Below are 17316 nucleotides of genomic sequence, written 5' to 3' on the forward strand. Positions count from 1 at the left end.
AAAGGTTAAATAAAAATAAAAATAAAAACTCACTGGTTTCACCCACTAGAGTCAGTGTTTGGTTTGTCCCTTCTGGGCTACGGTAGAAACATGGTGGTCCAACATAAATGTTTTACACTGGACCTTTAACGGATAGATATGAGAATGGGTGTAGTGAGGAATCAAACAGTGGATGTCATGTTGTATAGGCCTATCACTATTCCTTTACTATACAGTACTTACGAGTGATGGTTGATCACCTAGATACTGTTCAATACACCATGATCACATGACTGGGCTGCTTGAATGTGCCAGTTGAGAAGTAACTGGTGCAGTGGATTTTGGGATACTGAGGGCAACAAAAAATTGGACTTTCAATATGTTAAAGACATCTTCAGTCTTTAGTATTTGTTGACAATTAATTGTGCATTGTATGGCATTCATAAATCAGTTTATTGAGAGTTAATTGTGACATCTTGGTATGTTTGTATATTCAACATATATAAGAGAATTGGTACTGTATTGTTTGTGTTCTCATTTCATTTATCTTCCTGTTGAACGTTTCCACTTGTCCGTTCCCTCCCTCTGTCGGGTTTTAAATCACTACAGTGTGTGTTATTGTGAGAAAGTCTGAGTGCACTGCAGGAATAATGTTCTTTTTCCTGCTTTGTGCGCAGTAAAACAAGCTCACTTTTTGCCCTGAAGCAATCCCATGAAAACATATCCCATGAAAACTAGCTCTGTGGTGTACAGTGTATAATAAAGTATAAAGGCCACGCGTCTCAACAGTGGTCTCATTAGTTTACAGTCATTTATTTACAATTACACTAATGTCTCCAAATTAATGTGGCAATGATTTATGGATGCTAAAATGCTACACACAGCAACTTTAAAAGGTGCGCAGATTCAGGTGGTGCAATATCAACACGAGCATCCTGGCATAGCATAGCTCAGCACAACCATGGACACAGCAGATGCTGGCACACACATGCACATTCATCCCCTGCAAACTGTGATCATCCCCTCCACCATGTAATAATACCCTACACACACAAACACCCCCTTCACATGCCCCCTTCCTCAAGAAAATCCAACCCCACCCCCTCAGCTGTCCGTCTCAGCAGCAGGCCTTTTGAACTGGTTGTGAAGCGCAGCGTTCGGCGGCGCTTTGCTCTGCGCACTGCCTAATTGGTCCCAATGGCGTTTCAGTCGACGAACACTAGCCCCTGTCGTGCTGTGCTCCAGAGCTCAGCACAGTATTATATTCAGGGGCAGTTTCACCCCTCTGCCACTCTGTGTGTCTGCCGCAGCTGTATGTGTGTGGGTATGTGTGTTTTTATTGTGCTAAAGAGAGACTGTCAGCGAAGGCCAAGTGTGTGTGTGTGTGTAAAGTGTGTGTGTGTGGTAAGTTTTTCCCACAATTTCACTGCTGATTACAGTCACACATTCATCCAGAAATACTATTTTTTAACAAAGACACATTCACACCCATACAGCAGCAGGAGAAAACGGCCTACTGTTGAAACACATGCTCACCTTTCTGAATTGCACTGTGAATATGGGATAATTGTTCTGCTCATACTCCAGGCTTTACTGCATCCTGCACTAAGGCAGCAACGCTTTGTTGTCCATTCCAGGAAACTCCTTTAGATGTCATTTCAACCCCTGTCTGCTTGTTCACTTCTTTTCTGAAGCTTTGCATTTGTTTCACCACTGCTTACTGCTTTGAGATAACGCTGGAGTTTGTGGCAGCTGCTGCTGCCCCAGAATACAATTCCCCTGCTCTGTTCTGTTGTGCCTCGCTGTGGTCTGCTGTGCGCCGCTCTGTTCTTCTCAACTCTACTGTGGTCTTTTCTGCCATGTCCTGTGCTGCTCTTTACTCTGCTCAGCTCCCGCCCTTAACTCTGTCATGTTCTTTTCTGTCCTCTCTTGCCCTGTAGTCTTCTCCTTTGTTCTGCCCTGGTCTGCTTTTATACATTTGCTCGCCTCTGCTTTTCTTTGTTCCACTTTATTCTCTTCTGTTAAGCCCTGTTCTGCTCTGCTTTCTGCTCACACCTTCTTCTCGTTACCTCTCCCATCTCCTCTCCTCTTCCATCTCCTCTCCTCTCCTCACCCATCTCCTCTCCTCTCCCATCTCTCTTCTGGTTTCCCTCGCTTCTCCTCTGTTCTGCTCCTCCCCAGCCATTGTCTGCGCTCCAGACCTGCAGTTTTATAATCAACTTAGCTGTGTTGTTGATTAGATCAGTTACGAGCGCTGCTAAGATCTTTCGCCCCTCGCTGCCTTAACTAAATTTGTTTGGTGATAACCTTTGTCTTCAAGTGTTCAATCAAGAGATTAGCATTTGGCCTACAGTCTATATACTGTAAACTGAATGAATGGCTGGTTTCCTGACTTGCTGGCTGCTTGGTTGGCTGGATGGATGCCCCGCTGCCTGGTTGATTCACTACTAAGTGAATCAATGGATGCATAGATGAAAGATGGGTGAAAAGGGAAGCAACTGAATCAATAGGCTCTTTTGTAGAGCAGGAGAACGTTATATTCAGCGACACTCTCCAGTGAATTCAAACATCATTCGGAAATCTTCATACAGAAACACCAAATCATTAATAAGTCAGGTAGAGTTCACAATTGATTCTTAAGTAGTCGAGAATGGCATGTAATTGCTGTGCCAAGCTCCAAAACAAAGCCAAAGCCTGGCAACTGAAACAGACTAGTCAGACTAATCTTAAAACTGTGGGGATTGGTTAGGATGAGGTGACTTTCTGGCTCTCCAACTCCTGAAACTTTAACCTTTAATTGGAACGTGAGCATGACTTAGGAAGTGCTTGGCTGATTTTTGTAAGGTAATTTAGGAGGAAGTTGAAAATTCAGATTAAAGTCTGAAGCAGCGCAGGAAACGGTGAAGGAAGAAAGATGCCACTTGTCAATCACTCTACAGCCCAGTGAAATGCTGCATGTAAGGAGGAAGTACATATGGGCCAAACATCACTGACAAACAAAGCAAAAACAAAGCAACATTTATGAGACGGCTGTGTATCCCAGTCATGCTTAATTCTGGTAGGGATTGTGACTATTGGAGATGATCACACATCACTTTGTAGTTTCGATCACACATCACACGTCTTTCAAGCATGAAGATTACAAATGGGTTAGTAAGGGGATGCATGAAAGTATGCAAATCATATCTAGTTTACATTTCAGTCTGCTGTTGAGTGATGCAGAATTGCTGTATGGTCACGGTCATCTTCTTCACTTTATAAACCAAACATTATGCCAATCCCTCTCTGCTTAGCATTTCCTTGTCCAGCCCTTAGAGCTTCATAGAATTCCACAAGAGAAGGACACGTCACTCGGCTAAGTAAATTAAGTCCACAGTAGCCAGCACTGTGACATTCCAGCTAATGCTACAGTATGAGCCTGACAAATGAAGATAGCAGAAAGAGGGAAAAGAGCGCAAAGCACAAAGAGCAAAAGACACAGTGAGGGAGAGATAGAAGGAGAGAGACCACTGCTGAGCAATACACAACAGTGCGAGAATCATGAGTTTGACAACAGTGGCCCTGACCTTGCCAGGCGTGGACAGGTTCCAAATGAGCTTGGAGTTGGAAAGGTGTCAAGTGCTTTTAAGCTCTGTGGACATTTTTGAACTTCTGTGGCCCCAGTGAGGCTTTCAATAGAGTGTATGTGTGTTTGCATGTGTGCAGTCTGCTGTGTGCGTGCAGTATACTCTGAAGCAGCATTTTGACCCTATTGAGCTGAGGGATGAGTGTGTGCCAGCTCGATGGACACTGTGTCCACCTGTGCGTGTGTGTGTGTGTGTGCTTCTAGCTATTTCAGAGGGAGTCTATAAAGGCCAGTGGAGTGAGTGTTTATGGGGCAGGCCAGTGGGAGGCGTTAAAAAGGTACCTGTTTGTGATGGGGCTTGATTGGAACTAGGTCAGGATGCTCCTGCTCTCCTTCTCCTCTTTCTTCCCACTCCCTTCTCTTCATTTTTTATTGCTGTCTCTCTTTCTCCTCCTAAACCTTTTCATCTGTCTCTGTCACTAAATCTCTTTTTCTCTGCCAGGTATATTTAGTTCGCTACTTTTCTGTAGTTTTATTTTATATCACAAAATCATCGCTTCTCTACAGGAGCGTATTGCTGCCACACCATCCTGAAAACAACATACAACAACATACAAACTTATCACAAGAAACTTTTATTTTTATTTTTCATACTATTTATCTTGTTAAAATGTGAATCATTTCATCTGTACACATGACAACATTGTAGGCATAAAATAAAAGTTATATGTTGTAAAGTTATCACATAATAACATGATACGTTTCACATTATAACAATATAAATAGTATATTGTTATATGTAAGGATTATAACAGCTATGTCGTAATAACATTTAATTATCTTGTTATAACATGAAAAACATTTTGTTATAACAATAAACTTTTCACATTACAGCATGATACTGATCCTATTTTTCTTTTTCTGCCGTGGCAGCAATACACAACCTAACCTCCCCCTCTATTTTTATTACATTATTTTCTCTCTTTCTGCCCTTTGCTGCTTCCTTCTTCTCCCTAATTTGTTCTTCTGTAGGCTATTGTAATTTTTGTAAGTTTAAGGCTTTTGAAGTTTTATTCCAAAATTCTCAGAAATTCAAAAGACTAGAGAAGAATATTGCCTAAAGTGTTTTATCAGTTTATCAGTATCACTCCGAAATGTAGAGAATCCATTCCGTTCAAGAGCTCCATTTTGAATTAATTTCATTATTATTAGCTTTAATTAAGGACTGTCTGTCAAAAATAAATCACATCAGTGCCACATATCTAGTACCATTTGCTAGTTTGCTGTTATCTGTCCTCCCCTCCTTTCTGCATCTCTGTTCCTGTCTTCTCTCTGCTCTCTTCCCATTAGCACAATTTATTACACTGTTTACACATTCAGGTCCCATGTCTGAACACACACACGGGTACTACTAGATGCATACTTAAACTAGTGTGCATGCAGCAAAGCTTCAGTATTCTTGCCTGCCACATTTGCCATATGGGGCATGTTATCATTCTCCATATAGATTCCTCCTCTACAAATCCAATAAGTACATTGCACCACAGTAATTGCTAAGGAGTGTAATTCATGACTAATTCATGTCAGGGTTAATTTATTAAAAATGACTTATCAATATTTTACACAACTCCTCCATTATTCACACCAGAACATGCGCTAAAACGTATCTGTGTCAGGCCATGGAGTTAGCATGGCAAGTGTTTGTTTCTGTGTGTGTGTGTGTGTGTGTGTGTGCCTGGCACTAAGTTATTCTGATTTGCAACAGCGCGAATTTCCTAAAAAATTCGAAAGGAAAAATGAAATTCCTGCAGAAATGTGCGGCCGTTATTGAAGGGGATGTTGTCAGTGTAGGGCTGATTGGAGCTCGTTGGAGTCCGGTCAGTGTCACTCGCTCTCGTTCAGCAGGTGGAGACAGCTGCTGCTGCTGTTTGAATATTAATACACCTGCTATACAGTAGAGCTCAGATACTTTCCTCTAGCTTGAGCTGGAAACCGACGGGTTCAACAGGATATCATATGCTTAACGCCATCTCATAATACAGTAGCTTAAGAAAATAGAGGGAGGAGATTAGAATACATGGTTCATGTTAACATGTTTTTTTGTGTCTCTGGCATGGCAAGGAAGGCCGTGCAGGTGATCCAGCTTCAGTGAAGGCACTTAACACCCAGCTGCCCCAGTAGATCTGCGCAGTGGCCCATAAGAGGACTGACTGGGCAGTTTCCAGATGTGGATGTACTGTGTATGCCCCTGTGATTGCTGAGCAAACCCTCACTCTTTCAAGTGTGTGTAGGCGCATGCGTGTCCAGTCTTAAAACCAGTGATACAGGAAGTTCAGAGGAGGTGACGGAAAGCGAGTACGGTCACATGGATCGGAACATGAAGTCGAAGAAGCTTCCTGTAAACACAGTGTGACGGGAGAAGAGGGAAGAGAGAGCGTTGCAGTCTAGTTGTAATATGTCCCATCCCCTCCCTCTTTTTCTTTGAATCCCACCTCTCTCTCTTTCTCTTTTCCTCCCACCCTCTGCGAGATTACGGTTACCATAGTAACACAGCAGATTGGCTTGGAAGTCACAGTGGTTGTGGGTACCATGGCAACACACATATGCTTGTGTTTCGCTCTGTTACTGCTGTCAACGTGTGTAGGATGCACACACAGGCACGTAGACACACACAAAGGCCCCACATTGTTGCACGTAACAAAAGCTTGCTCAGTAAAGATTAAAGGGGGCACAGCGTCAAGTCATTTTGTAAATGGCTTATGATTTATGCAGCAGATTCTGTGCACTTTGTATCAGTGCCAAGGCTCTACAGGATGGGGCGGTTAGCTGGACACATGGGGCCGCATGAGATGGTATGATGCTGGATGATTCTGCTCATCACAGCCCATTGGAAATATCAATATTTAATACAGGAAATAGAATATTGAAGCAGGCATTAGGGTAATTGCTGGATTATTACATAAATCAATCCGTTCTGTACATAGGAGCTGCATAGCTAGATAGAAACAAAGAGAAACAGCTTCCTTCTGGTTTAAGCATCTTTATCAGCTGTGGTCTGTTCCAGCTAAAATGTCAGACAGGGTTAAAGTTGAAACAGTTTGAACTTTGAGTGCAGCACTGAGGTGGTGTGTAACGTTAAGGTAGAGCTGCCCGTGAGGTTGAGCTTCATCGCTCTCTCCTGAGGAAAACGAGGGTTCAAGACCAAACTGATTCTGCCGGTAATGCTGGACGTGACCCAGTGCGGTGTTTACAGACCCACATCAACACACTGGCACCAAACCAGTCCTTTACACACACAGTCCCACACACACACACACACACACACACACATTCTTTTGTCCATTTATTATATTCATCTCATATATTTTTTATGCGGGTCGGTGCACGCGGTTTCGGAGGGCAGGAGGTTTCCATGGAAACAGCTCAGAGGAGAGGGAGATTAGGAGGAGATGGATGAAGAAGAGAAGTAAAGGTGGAGGGGAGTTAAAGAGTTAAGAGATTCTGTGGTGTGCTGTGTGTGTGTGTGTTGTGTGTTGTGTTGTGTGTGGTGTGGTGTGTGTGTCAGAGTGTGATTTTAGTTCACCGGACAAAACATTCGCTGTTCTCATAGTTACGACACACTTACAACGACCTCCCACGCACATTCATCATAATCACTGCAAAAGGGAATACATGTTGGTGTCTGCGTTCTTGTGTTGCTGCTGTTTTTGGTGTTAGTGAATGTAAAAGATTGGTCAGCCTGGACAGGAAACAAATGCTGCTTCTCTCGTTTCTCCCTCGTTGCACACGAAAACACACCGACGACGCAACAGCACAACCAGACACAATCTCACACACAGCACACACGAGCACACACACACACACAGTGATCCGACAAGCTGCTATTGGTTTATCATATAGTACTTTTTGTTACATTTAGACACAAACCATATTAATCATTTTTGTGCCTCCTGTCTTCGTCCCTCCCTCCGGAGCTCGCTGTATGATTTGTCTGTGGGACACAACAAGACTTAAAAATTGGTCAATTTATCTTTAAGGTGAATTTTCAACTATCGTCTATCGAGCCATCCATGTGTCCTAGAGGATTTGTTCTGGTGCGAAATGCTACCTCAGTGATAATTACTAGCTAGTTTCTCCCTATTTCCACTCTTTGTGTTAAGCTAAGCTAACAGGCTGCTGGCTGTACCTTCATATTTAGTGGAGAGATATGAGAGTGGCATCAAACTTCTCATCTAACCAAAAAGCAGACATGCGTAGTTCCCAAAATGTCAAATTCTTCCTTTAAGGTCACATCAGTAAGTGCAATAAACTGAACCTGGAATGATTGGAGAGATAATTGCTGAATTAAATTTTCCTTGGTCCCATCTTGAAATCAGCACTGCTATTTTGCTCAAATGTCTGCCGCTGATGACTAATGTATATTCATCTATTTATGAAAAACCCGGTTAGACATTGGGCGATAGCTATTTCCTGGCAGATGAAGAATTTGTGTAATTTCAGTGGGTTTGACTGAAAAGATAAATGCTTAAACAACAAAAAACGTTGGAAATTGAGTCATTGAATAAGAAATGATATAGTCAGATAGAGCAAATAAAACATTCAAGAGCTGCCACCGACAAAGATGTTTTTCAGGAAGTGATGTATGCCTCAACGAGTCTCTTTCTCTGTCTCCCTCCTCAATGTTTCCCTCTACAGGTACCTGATGAATGTGACGTTTGAGGGGCGTAATCTGTCGTTCAGCGAGGACGGATACCAGATGCACCCCAAGCTGGTCATCATTCTGCTCAACAAGGAGAGACAGTGGGACAGGGTGAGAGAGAGATGGCATCCCTGTGTGGTTGTATGTGTGTGTGTGTGCATGACACATGAAAACATGATAATCGCCATAAACCGGCCATGCTTATAAGGTGTAAACTGTAAATGAATGACAGGGTGGTAGCAATGCCAGTGAGTTAGCTGTATCCTGTAAGTACAGCACCTGATTCGTCCTATCTGCATCTCTTATCATCTGATTTTCACTTTTTAAGCATTTTGAGCCTTAAGCTTTCTAGGCGCTGCTCTGATTAGATATTATCAACTCGGCGAAGGTGCCTTTGAGCAATACACTGCAGCACAGGCTATTAGCTACTGCATGCTACCCATCATTTATCTACTTTTTTCTGTCTAAAAATGATTTGTTTTTTCACTAGTTGTTATGGAAAAGTGTCTCCACAAAGAATTCCTGTCAGAAGTAACAATGAGCAAGTAATAGTATTATATTATATCACCAGTGCTGGGTGCATTTAAATCTTAATGTGACTGGTAGCTTTAAGGCTCATACTGTACATAGTTGGTGTAAAGCTACAGCAAAAAGGCTTGCTTTGTAAAGTATAATTTCCAGATAGGAAGAATAAAATATGCATGTTTTGCTGCACATTTAGTACAGCATGTCCTTTGGCTGCACAAAAGGCTTCCACTGAAAATGATCTCTGTAATAGTCAGACCTGCAGCTACTCAGACATTGCGAGGAAGACAGCATGTACGCCGTAGTGTTGACTTATTTATCAAAGCATGTGTAGAACAACTTCTTAATGTTTGCTTAGGATCTGCCTGTACAAACAAGAAAATTAGTAGTACTAAGTATGCATACTCACCCCTTCACACAAACAACGGATCTCTACAAATCTCACCTTCTACATCCCTCTGCTTGTGCACGTGCCAGCTCATTAACATGACAACATTCCCCCAGAATACCAAATATGGTCAACCACATCCCTTTGAAAGTCGCAGTACCCTTAACGTAGAGTTACCTGTTGTGGAATAGAAGTAGCAACCAAGAAAGATAAAGGGGAAAATATCACCAACAAGTTTACATAGTGTGTGGGAAAGCTTTCCAGCATGCACCAGGACGACAGACTCAGGTCTGTGTGTTCCTGCTTCGTTACTAGTTTCATTGTATTTTACATTGTGCTCTACTACATTTCTACTCTTTCCACACTGCATTTGTTGTCATACAATTTAAAGCTAATTAAAGAACTGTGGGATACTAAATAGACATTTTGCACAGCACCATTTTAGTGTACTTTAGTGAGTACATATTTGCTTTTAGTTTATTTATTTATTTTAAACATTTTTAGAATTACAGAAAATATACCTGGCTCAGTTAAATCAGTGTATTATACAGCAATATAAAGGATAGGGTTAGCCAGAATTAAAAGTAAAAAAATTAAATAAATAAATAAAATGGAAAATATCAAAATATCAAAATATCAAATTACTATTATCATAGTACTCTGATATCAACATTTCTATTTTAATTTAAAATTCAAAAATATTTTTTTTTGGTCTACTTTTGAAGTTAAATCATCCTCCATACCAAAAAGTAACATTACATCACATTACAACAGTACATTGTTAATGCAGATTGATCACAATCATGTTTCATTAACAAATCTACCCATTATGCATACATGGTCAGCAGTAAAGTATAGTTCTAAATGTTTGCACAAACACAAGAAAATATTGATAAATTGGATTCTATGCATACAAATAAACATATGCATAAGCTCATAACTGTGCCTCAGGAGAGGGTGGAAGTTCAGCTATGAAAGACTGTGGTGCTATTGGGCAGCTTCCCCATGTGAATGCGTGAGAGCCAAACTTCAGTCAAACTTTGTATGAGCTCAGTCAGCTTTCTCTGAAGGTTAAAACTAGTGTACAGATGGAGAAATAGATCACATTTCAAAGTAGGGCTGGTAGAGCAGATAGGGCAACAACAATCCTGAGTCATGTTCTGAACCAACAACCTTAAATGAACTTGGTGCTACCCGCCACCTGCAAAGTCACCAACATGCATCTGTGTTTCCTGATGCCCCCACCCCCCCTCCCCCCCATTGTATCTGTGTCCTGCAGTCTGACTCCTTTGACTCTCCCTATTCTTTATTCTCAGTGTTTCTCTCTCTTTCTTCTGCCTCTCTAATCTATATTCTGTCCTCTGATCAGAGAACAAGGTGAATCGCTCCCTCTCTGTCTTTTCTCTCTCTTTCTCCCCTTGCAGCCTGCACCACCCGTCTCTTCCCCCTCCCACTCCCACACTCATGTTTAATTCTTAGCTTGACTTCCAGCTGAACCACTTTTCATGGATCCTAATGAGTTCCAGCTCCTACAACCATCCTTCCACTGCACCTTTGAAGTAGTGCGGAGACTCTGTAGTGTCCAGTCCAGTTTACACCTCTCTAGGCTGATTTTAACCCTTTTCTCTCTGTCTCCCACCCCCTTTTCTCTCTTTCCCTCCATCCCTGTCTTTCTGTATCACTTACTCCCGCTTGTTTTTTTTTGTTTTTTTTGTTTTTTTTGTCCAGATAGAAGAAGGCTGCATTGTGCCCCAGAGATACACAGCCTTAGCTTGTCCACTCCAGGCAGCCTTGGCAAGTTTGTGTTCCCTGGAGTGCAATAAGTGTGTGTGTGTGTTACATATTTAACAAGTGTGCAAACCTGACTTTACACACTCGCTCCCTGTCCTGCCCTCTCTCCCATTATCGTGTGTCCACTTAGCTGATGATCCATATCCATTTTCCACCCACATCTTTCCCTAAATGAAAGTGGCCTTCTTCTTGGCACTTCTAGAGGAAAAGGGCGTATGCAGAGTCTCCAGGTATGGTTTCATGTGACCGGCATCTGAGAGAAATGGACTAATGGATGACGCTTATTCAGTGGAGTACAGCCACAAGGGCTGGAGGGCCCTCCAGACGTACAGCTGGACCCTCCTCTAGAGAAGAGCTAGCATTTTGCATCTGAATGAGCTCCATATCAGGCTTTCTGTCTCTGTCACACACATACTCACTTAACGCTTTCGCTCCATCTCTAGTCCAGTTTCTCCCTTATTCTCTGCAAATGTAACTCAATCTCAGTTTTTTCTGTCTCATGTACCCCCCGCTCCACACACACACACACGCACCACACAGCACACGACACGCGACACACAACAGCATGCACACACGCGACGGTGGAAACAGCGCCAAATCACCACCCCCCGTACACTCTTTGTTATTGTTATCTCTCTCTCTCTCTCTCTCTCTTCAATCACTCCATCCACTGTCTCACAGCTTCTCTCTCTACCCTTTCGTCTTGATCTGAATTCTGCTCTTTCCTCCGTTCCAGTCTCGTCCTTCATGTTAACCTTGCTCTCATTCTCTACTCTGGCTTCCAGTCCTCTCCTCGCCTCGCCTCTCACTAACTTTCTCTGTCGCCGTATTTCACTTATATATTTTAAGTCATGAAATTCTTCCGGTTACCTCCTTGTTCCTTTATTGACAAGTGGACTAATCACAGTTAAACCCAGAAAAACAGAAAATGAGGGAATTTAACCATAATCAGAGTGAGATGTTTTTGCATAACAAGCATTCAAACTCTACATTGCTTTTTGGCAATCAACTCTGGCTCTGCAAGAGCAGAGCTGCAGTTATTTTTGATGGACTTGCGTCATTGCAGCATGGAATTTAATCTGAATTCATTTTGGAATTTGGTTCCTACCCAGTGATTTATTTCATGTAGTTACACTTAAAATTGAGTTGATGAGCTACTTGTACAGACTGAATTCAAATGTAAGGCTATGAGTCTCCATGATTGCGTTTAACTTGTGTGTATGGCATTTTGAAGGCAATCTGAATGTCTTTTGTTTGCTGTATGTCTCTGCAGGTGGGTAAATGGGAGAATGGTTCCCTGTCCATGAAGTACCATGTGTGGCCTCGCTATGAGCTATATGGGGGGGCAGCAACCAGGGAGGATGACCACCTGTCCATCGTGACATTGGAGGAGGCTCCGTTCGTCATTGTGGAAGACGTGGATCCGCTGAGCGGGACCTGTATGAGGAACACCGTACCCTGCCGGAAACAGATCAAAACACTGTGAGAATTAAAAAAAAAGAATAAGAATGCACGTCAAGAAGAAAATGTAACTTTAATTTCAGCACTGATAAAGACTGATTCTGTCCATCTGCCACATTAGCTGACAGATCCACCTACTGCACAACTGACCAAAGTAGAAATGAAAAAAAAAAACTGGCAACTGCCTAAATTATGCTTGTGAATGATGTTAATTTCCCACGGCAGCTGTACAGAGCCAGAGGTAGAATCAGTTCACACTTCATCTATGTGAGAGAGAGTGTGTGTGTGACAGTGCCAGAAACACAGAATCACGACAACAATTAAAAATGCCAATTCAGACAGAAGTACGTCTTTGATTAAATAATTATCTGTTTATCTGTCTGCGCAGTAATCAGACGAAGGACTCTGGGATCTACATAAAGCGTTGCTGTAAGGGTTTTTGCATCGACATCCTGAAGAAGATCGCCAAGCAGGTCAAGTTCACCTACGACCTTTACCTGGTCACCAACGGCAAACATGGCAAGAAGATCAATGGAACATGGAATGGCATGGTGGGAGAGGTGAGGAGATGTTTGTCTTTCCGGGGCTACGTCTGTGTCTTCCTTTTATGTTTGCAGTCAAATCTGTGATTGCGTGTGACGTGTTCATCAGATACATCCTAGCAAAGAACCCTCCGCCCCAAAGTGGACAAATCTGAAAGCTGCCTCTTTATGCTCGTCTTGTGTAAATTATATAACAGTCTCATTTGTAGTTTGTTGGCAAAGCTTGAAAGTAAATATTTCACCTAATTCACAGTTTGTAACATCATCTTACCTTTATTGATGTTACTGCGGTTTAAAATGCGGTGCTGAGACATTTGGGCGTACATTGCAGAAAGATATCGGTATATTTGGCATCAAGTCAGCCAAGGAAAAGAAAACGATTTCTTTCCCTCAGTTTGAGGCCTGAACAGAAAATGCTACGATTACAAAACAGGCTTTGGTGCACAAAGGGAGTCAGCCTTTGCGCGGAAGTTGAAATTGACATTGAAAATGACTCCCAACAAAACAGTACAGTCGATTGTACAGTGCGAACAACAGAGAGACTTTTTTTTCCTATAGACTAAGCATGTGTAGGCTGAAGCTTCCTACCCTTTTTGCAAAACACTTTCTACTTGATGTCAAAAGTAACATCATATAAGTTCCTCACCTTCCCTGCTGTACTAATGCCAACATGAAATTATAATCAAACATTTTTATATTTGTCAATTTTTTAAACAAACACATTTTCACATTTGTATAAACTGTAAATTAATATTATATATAAACTGTGATTTATATTATATATAAACTGTGATTTATATTATATATAAACTGTAATTTTGTACATCAGTCCTGACCTTATGTATAAACATGCAGATGTTTTCTAATTTTAAACAACTTTTAAACACTTTCAGGTAGTTGTTTATTTTTCACCTGAATTTTAGCAACCTTTAATTTCATTTAATGAACAGTTAGCTCTATTTAGATATATTTAAATAGCTAGTATATAAAGTGGATTTGGATTCCCCATACTTCCACACAATGAGTAATGCTCATATAACTGAACAATACAAGGTGTATTTCTTATTTTATACAATATTGCAATAGATTTTCACACTTTTTCTTTGACATAATTTATGTGCGTCTGTCAATGTTATTTCATTATCTCCCCCCAAAAAATAATTACAGACACTATTTCAGTTTCATTATCACTTATCGTAAGTTGTGTTACATAATTGTCTAAGATGATGAATTTAGTTTGGTAAAAATCAACCATTGTTTACAAGTTCCAACCCCAGACTATTAAAACGTCTTAAATTCTTACAACTAAAAAAACAATTCTATCATCTGAAAATAAAATATATTTTAAGTCTCCCAGCTGAATTGCACATTTGCGTTTACAGCCAGAAGAATGTGTAAATTGCCATCACTGTGCAGTCAATGTGATTGTGGTTTTTGGCATTATTTGAGTACTTCACGACGCCAGGAATTTCTTCCAAGGTGTTGGTGAAGGTGAAGAAAAGATCAAAGGGTGACAGAGTTACAGTCTGTGTTCACCCGTGTGCTATATTTAGCTTCCATAGGAGCTGCCTGGAGGGTCCATTTCCTCTTTGAAGTGTGTTTTCATACCTTGAATTATGAGCTTTCCTTTCCGGGTCAACCCCTCTGCCCAACAGAGCTAACACTTGTCAGATGGGCTAAGCACCTCACCCAAGGGTGGGTACAGTTCAGTCAGCTGCAACAATTCACTCTGGGCCCTAAACATTCCCTAATCGACATTGGTCCCGAGGTAAGGTCGTTGTCAGTTCTCATACTTCAACCTGTAAGAACGAGCTGCACTTCTGCTGTCTGACTTTGGCTATTAGTTAATGAAGGAAAAGGCAAACAGATCAATAGTAGCCCAAAGGTCACAGGTTCAAAACACACACTGTCCCTCTTTGTGTGGACACTGTTAAGTAACCTTCAGATGCCAGAGCAAGATCATGTGTCCATTTTGTCCCGTGGTAAAACTTTTTTTTCCTGTTTACATTAAACTGACCCATTTAATCTACTGTTTATGTAAAGCCATTTAAGTCCTCCTGCCAGTCAGCTGGTGTCTTTAGTGGGCACTGAGCTATAAGTGTGGTCACCTGTAATAAACTCTATCATCCTGACTAAAAGCGCCATAATGTGCGTCTCCTTCTCACCTCCACAGATGAATGGTCATTAGGAGGAGGAGGGGGAGGAGGGGGGTGGGATGCAGACAAGGGACACTCGTGCATGAATGATCACAGAAATAAGAGAATACATGCATGACTGCAGACACATGGGCACAGACAGGCCTACACATCCAGACTGTTTGCATATGTGCTCACAGAGGACACTTGTAATGTCAATTTATCTCTCTCTCACATACACACATACACACATACACACACACACACACACTTGACCGTAGTTCTGCCATATCTGCTGTATCTAACAAAACCAACCCGTGTCCTTCTGCAGTTGGAATACAGCCAAAACTACAGTATATCTCTAACCCTTAATGGACCGAATCTGTACTGATGCTGACACACACACACACACTAGGACGTGCCTCGGCACACTCCTGGACACTCACCGAGATCACTGAGGACCTCTATGCAATTTGCCACAGCTTGCTTTAAGAATGCCTACATTTTGTCCTAACTCAATTCTAGCAGCGAGTGTCAGATTTCATGGGCTGCATTGACTTGCACTGCCCCTAATACTCCTAATCTAAATTATTAGAGGTAATGCACTTGATTACATGAGTTCTGGCCTCGCTAGCAGAGTCACATAAAGACACCAGCGAACACACGGACACACACACACACACACACCAGCTGAGACACATACACATGCACAAGCGCAGATCCTCGCTCACTCATTCTCAATAACACCCACATGGGTCACTTTCATAACACATAGAGAACAAGTCGTAGGAGGGAGATGGAGAGAGCGAACTGAAGAGAGAGGAAGTGAGTACACTGCTGGATGGACTCGCTCTCTCTTCCCTGGGGAGACATTCACACATTCAGGCACTAAACGCACACACACACACACACACACACACACAAGTGAACATGCACATCCGCACTTACATGCTGACAGAACAAACAAGATTGAAAAGTTACAAATGCACACACAGATGCATACGCACTCTCACTAGCAGACACAAACACTTTGAAAACTGCGGATAATGTGCAGAGTAGATGTGTAATATTCTCCCTGCCTGTAAAGGTCCACTTCACAGGTGGAGAACAAAGGTTCGCTCACTTCTCTTTCTCTCTGTCTTTTTCCCTTTATGACTCACTCATATACACAGACACACATAGACACACACATACACACACATACACTCTAACGCTGAAGCACATACAGGAGCTTTGACTCACACAGTCACAAACGCCTTATTAACTCACTAAGACAGTCTCGTCCCACTTTACCCCTGTGCTGTAGGGCTCTAAAATGTGGGGCTAAATATACCTGTGCAGAGGTACTGACGGGGAGGGAGGCAGGTAGAGGAAGGAGAGGCATTGGGGCGGCTATTTCAAGCAGCCATGACCCACTGTGGTAACCCACTTTCTTCCTCCCTCTTTCTGTCTTTCTCCCTCTCTCCCTCCCCTGGTACGCATCACGAGTGTCCACTCTGAGCGCTGTGTGTGTGGAAAGTGTGTTGGCCTTCTGTCTCCACCAGCCGAGCTCTATCTTTGCCTCCGATGTCTCCATTCGGGTTTCTTTGCCTCACTTTGCTCACTTTAATTCTTCCCCCACTTTTTTTTAATGTATCCGCTTTACCTCAACCTGTCCCATCTGCTCTTATGTCAGATTTGATTCCCTACATTTCCCAAAATATCTTTTGACAGCTAACAGAGAGAGTGCCTGTGTCTCCTGAATGCTTCATACATGTTAATGGAGAAGGAAGACAAGTTTTCCTCTTCAGTCAGAACAAACTGGCTGCTGCACAGTTGTCAGGTGAAAAATTGCTATTTGGACCTTCTGGAATGGATTTTGTATGATTTGCTGCACATCAGTGTAAAGTGATGCGTCTTGACAAAGGTTATTGCTCTTGGATTATAAGACCTGATACTAAAGCCTAATATTTACTCCTGATATATTAGATTACTGAAAAACATTTCGGCTTAGAGGCTTGGTCACATTTATTCATTCACCCAGTAAAATAAAAACAGAACCAACAACAAAAAGACACGCAATGGACATCGCAAAAAGTTATTTTTCAGCCATGTTTGCACAATGCCCTTTAGAACTATAAGGATGTCCATGTCACAATAACATTTTGTAACTTGGGGTGCTGTGGTAGCTCACCTGGTAGAGCTGGTGCCCCATGTACAAAGGTCGGGTCCTTGTTGCAGCGGCCATGGGT

At 42.1% G+C, this 17316-nt stretch overlaps 1 protein-coding gene across 1 annotated transcript in view; it reads left to right on the forward strand.

Moving 5' to 3' along the window:
* LOC118323069 (glutamate receptor ionotropic, NMDA 2B-like) overlaps positions 1-17316 on the forward strand; it is an 86221-nt gene that overhangs the window by 48981 nt on the left and 19924 nt on the right. Inside the window, exons 4-7 of the mRNA XM_035654989.1 lie at positions 8200-8354; positions 12221-12429; positions 12797-12968; positions 13929-13940. Of these exons, the coding sequence (XP_035510882.1) occupies positions 8200-8354; positions 12221-12429; positions 12797-12968; positions 13929-13940 (548 nt within the window). The remainder of the gene's footprint in view (positions 1-8199; positions 8355-12220; positions 12430-12796; positions 12969-13928; positions 13941-17316) is intronic.

This window comes from Morone saxatilis, unplaced genomic scaffold, assembly GCF_004916995.1.
Source record: "Morone saxatilis isolate NCDOM2014 unplaced genomic scaffold, NCSU_SB_2.0 Contig14, whole genome shotgun sequence".
NCBI classification, from domain to species: domain Eukaryota; kingdom Metazoa; phylum Chordata; class Actinopteri; family Moronidae; genus Morone; species Morone saxatilis.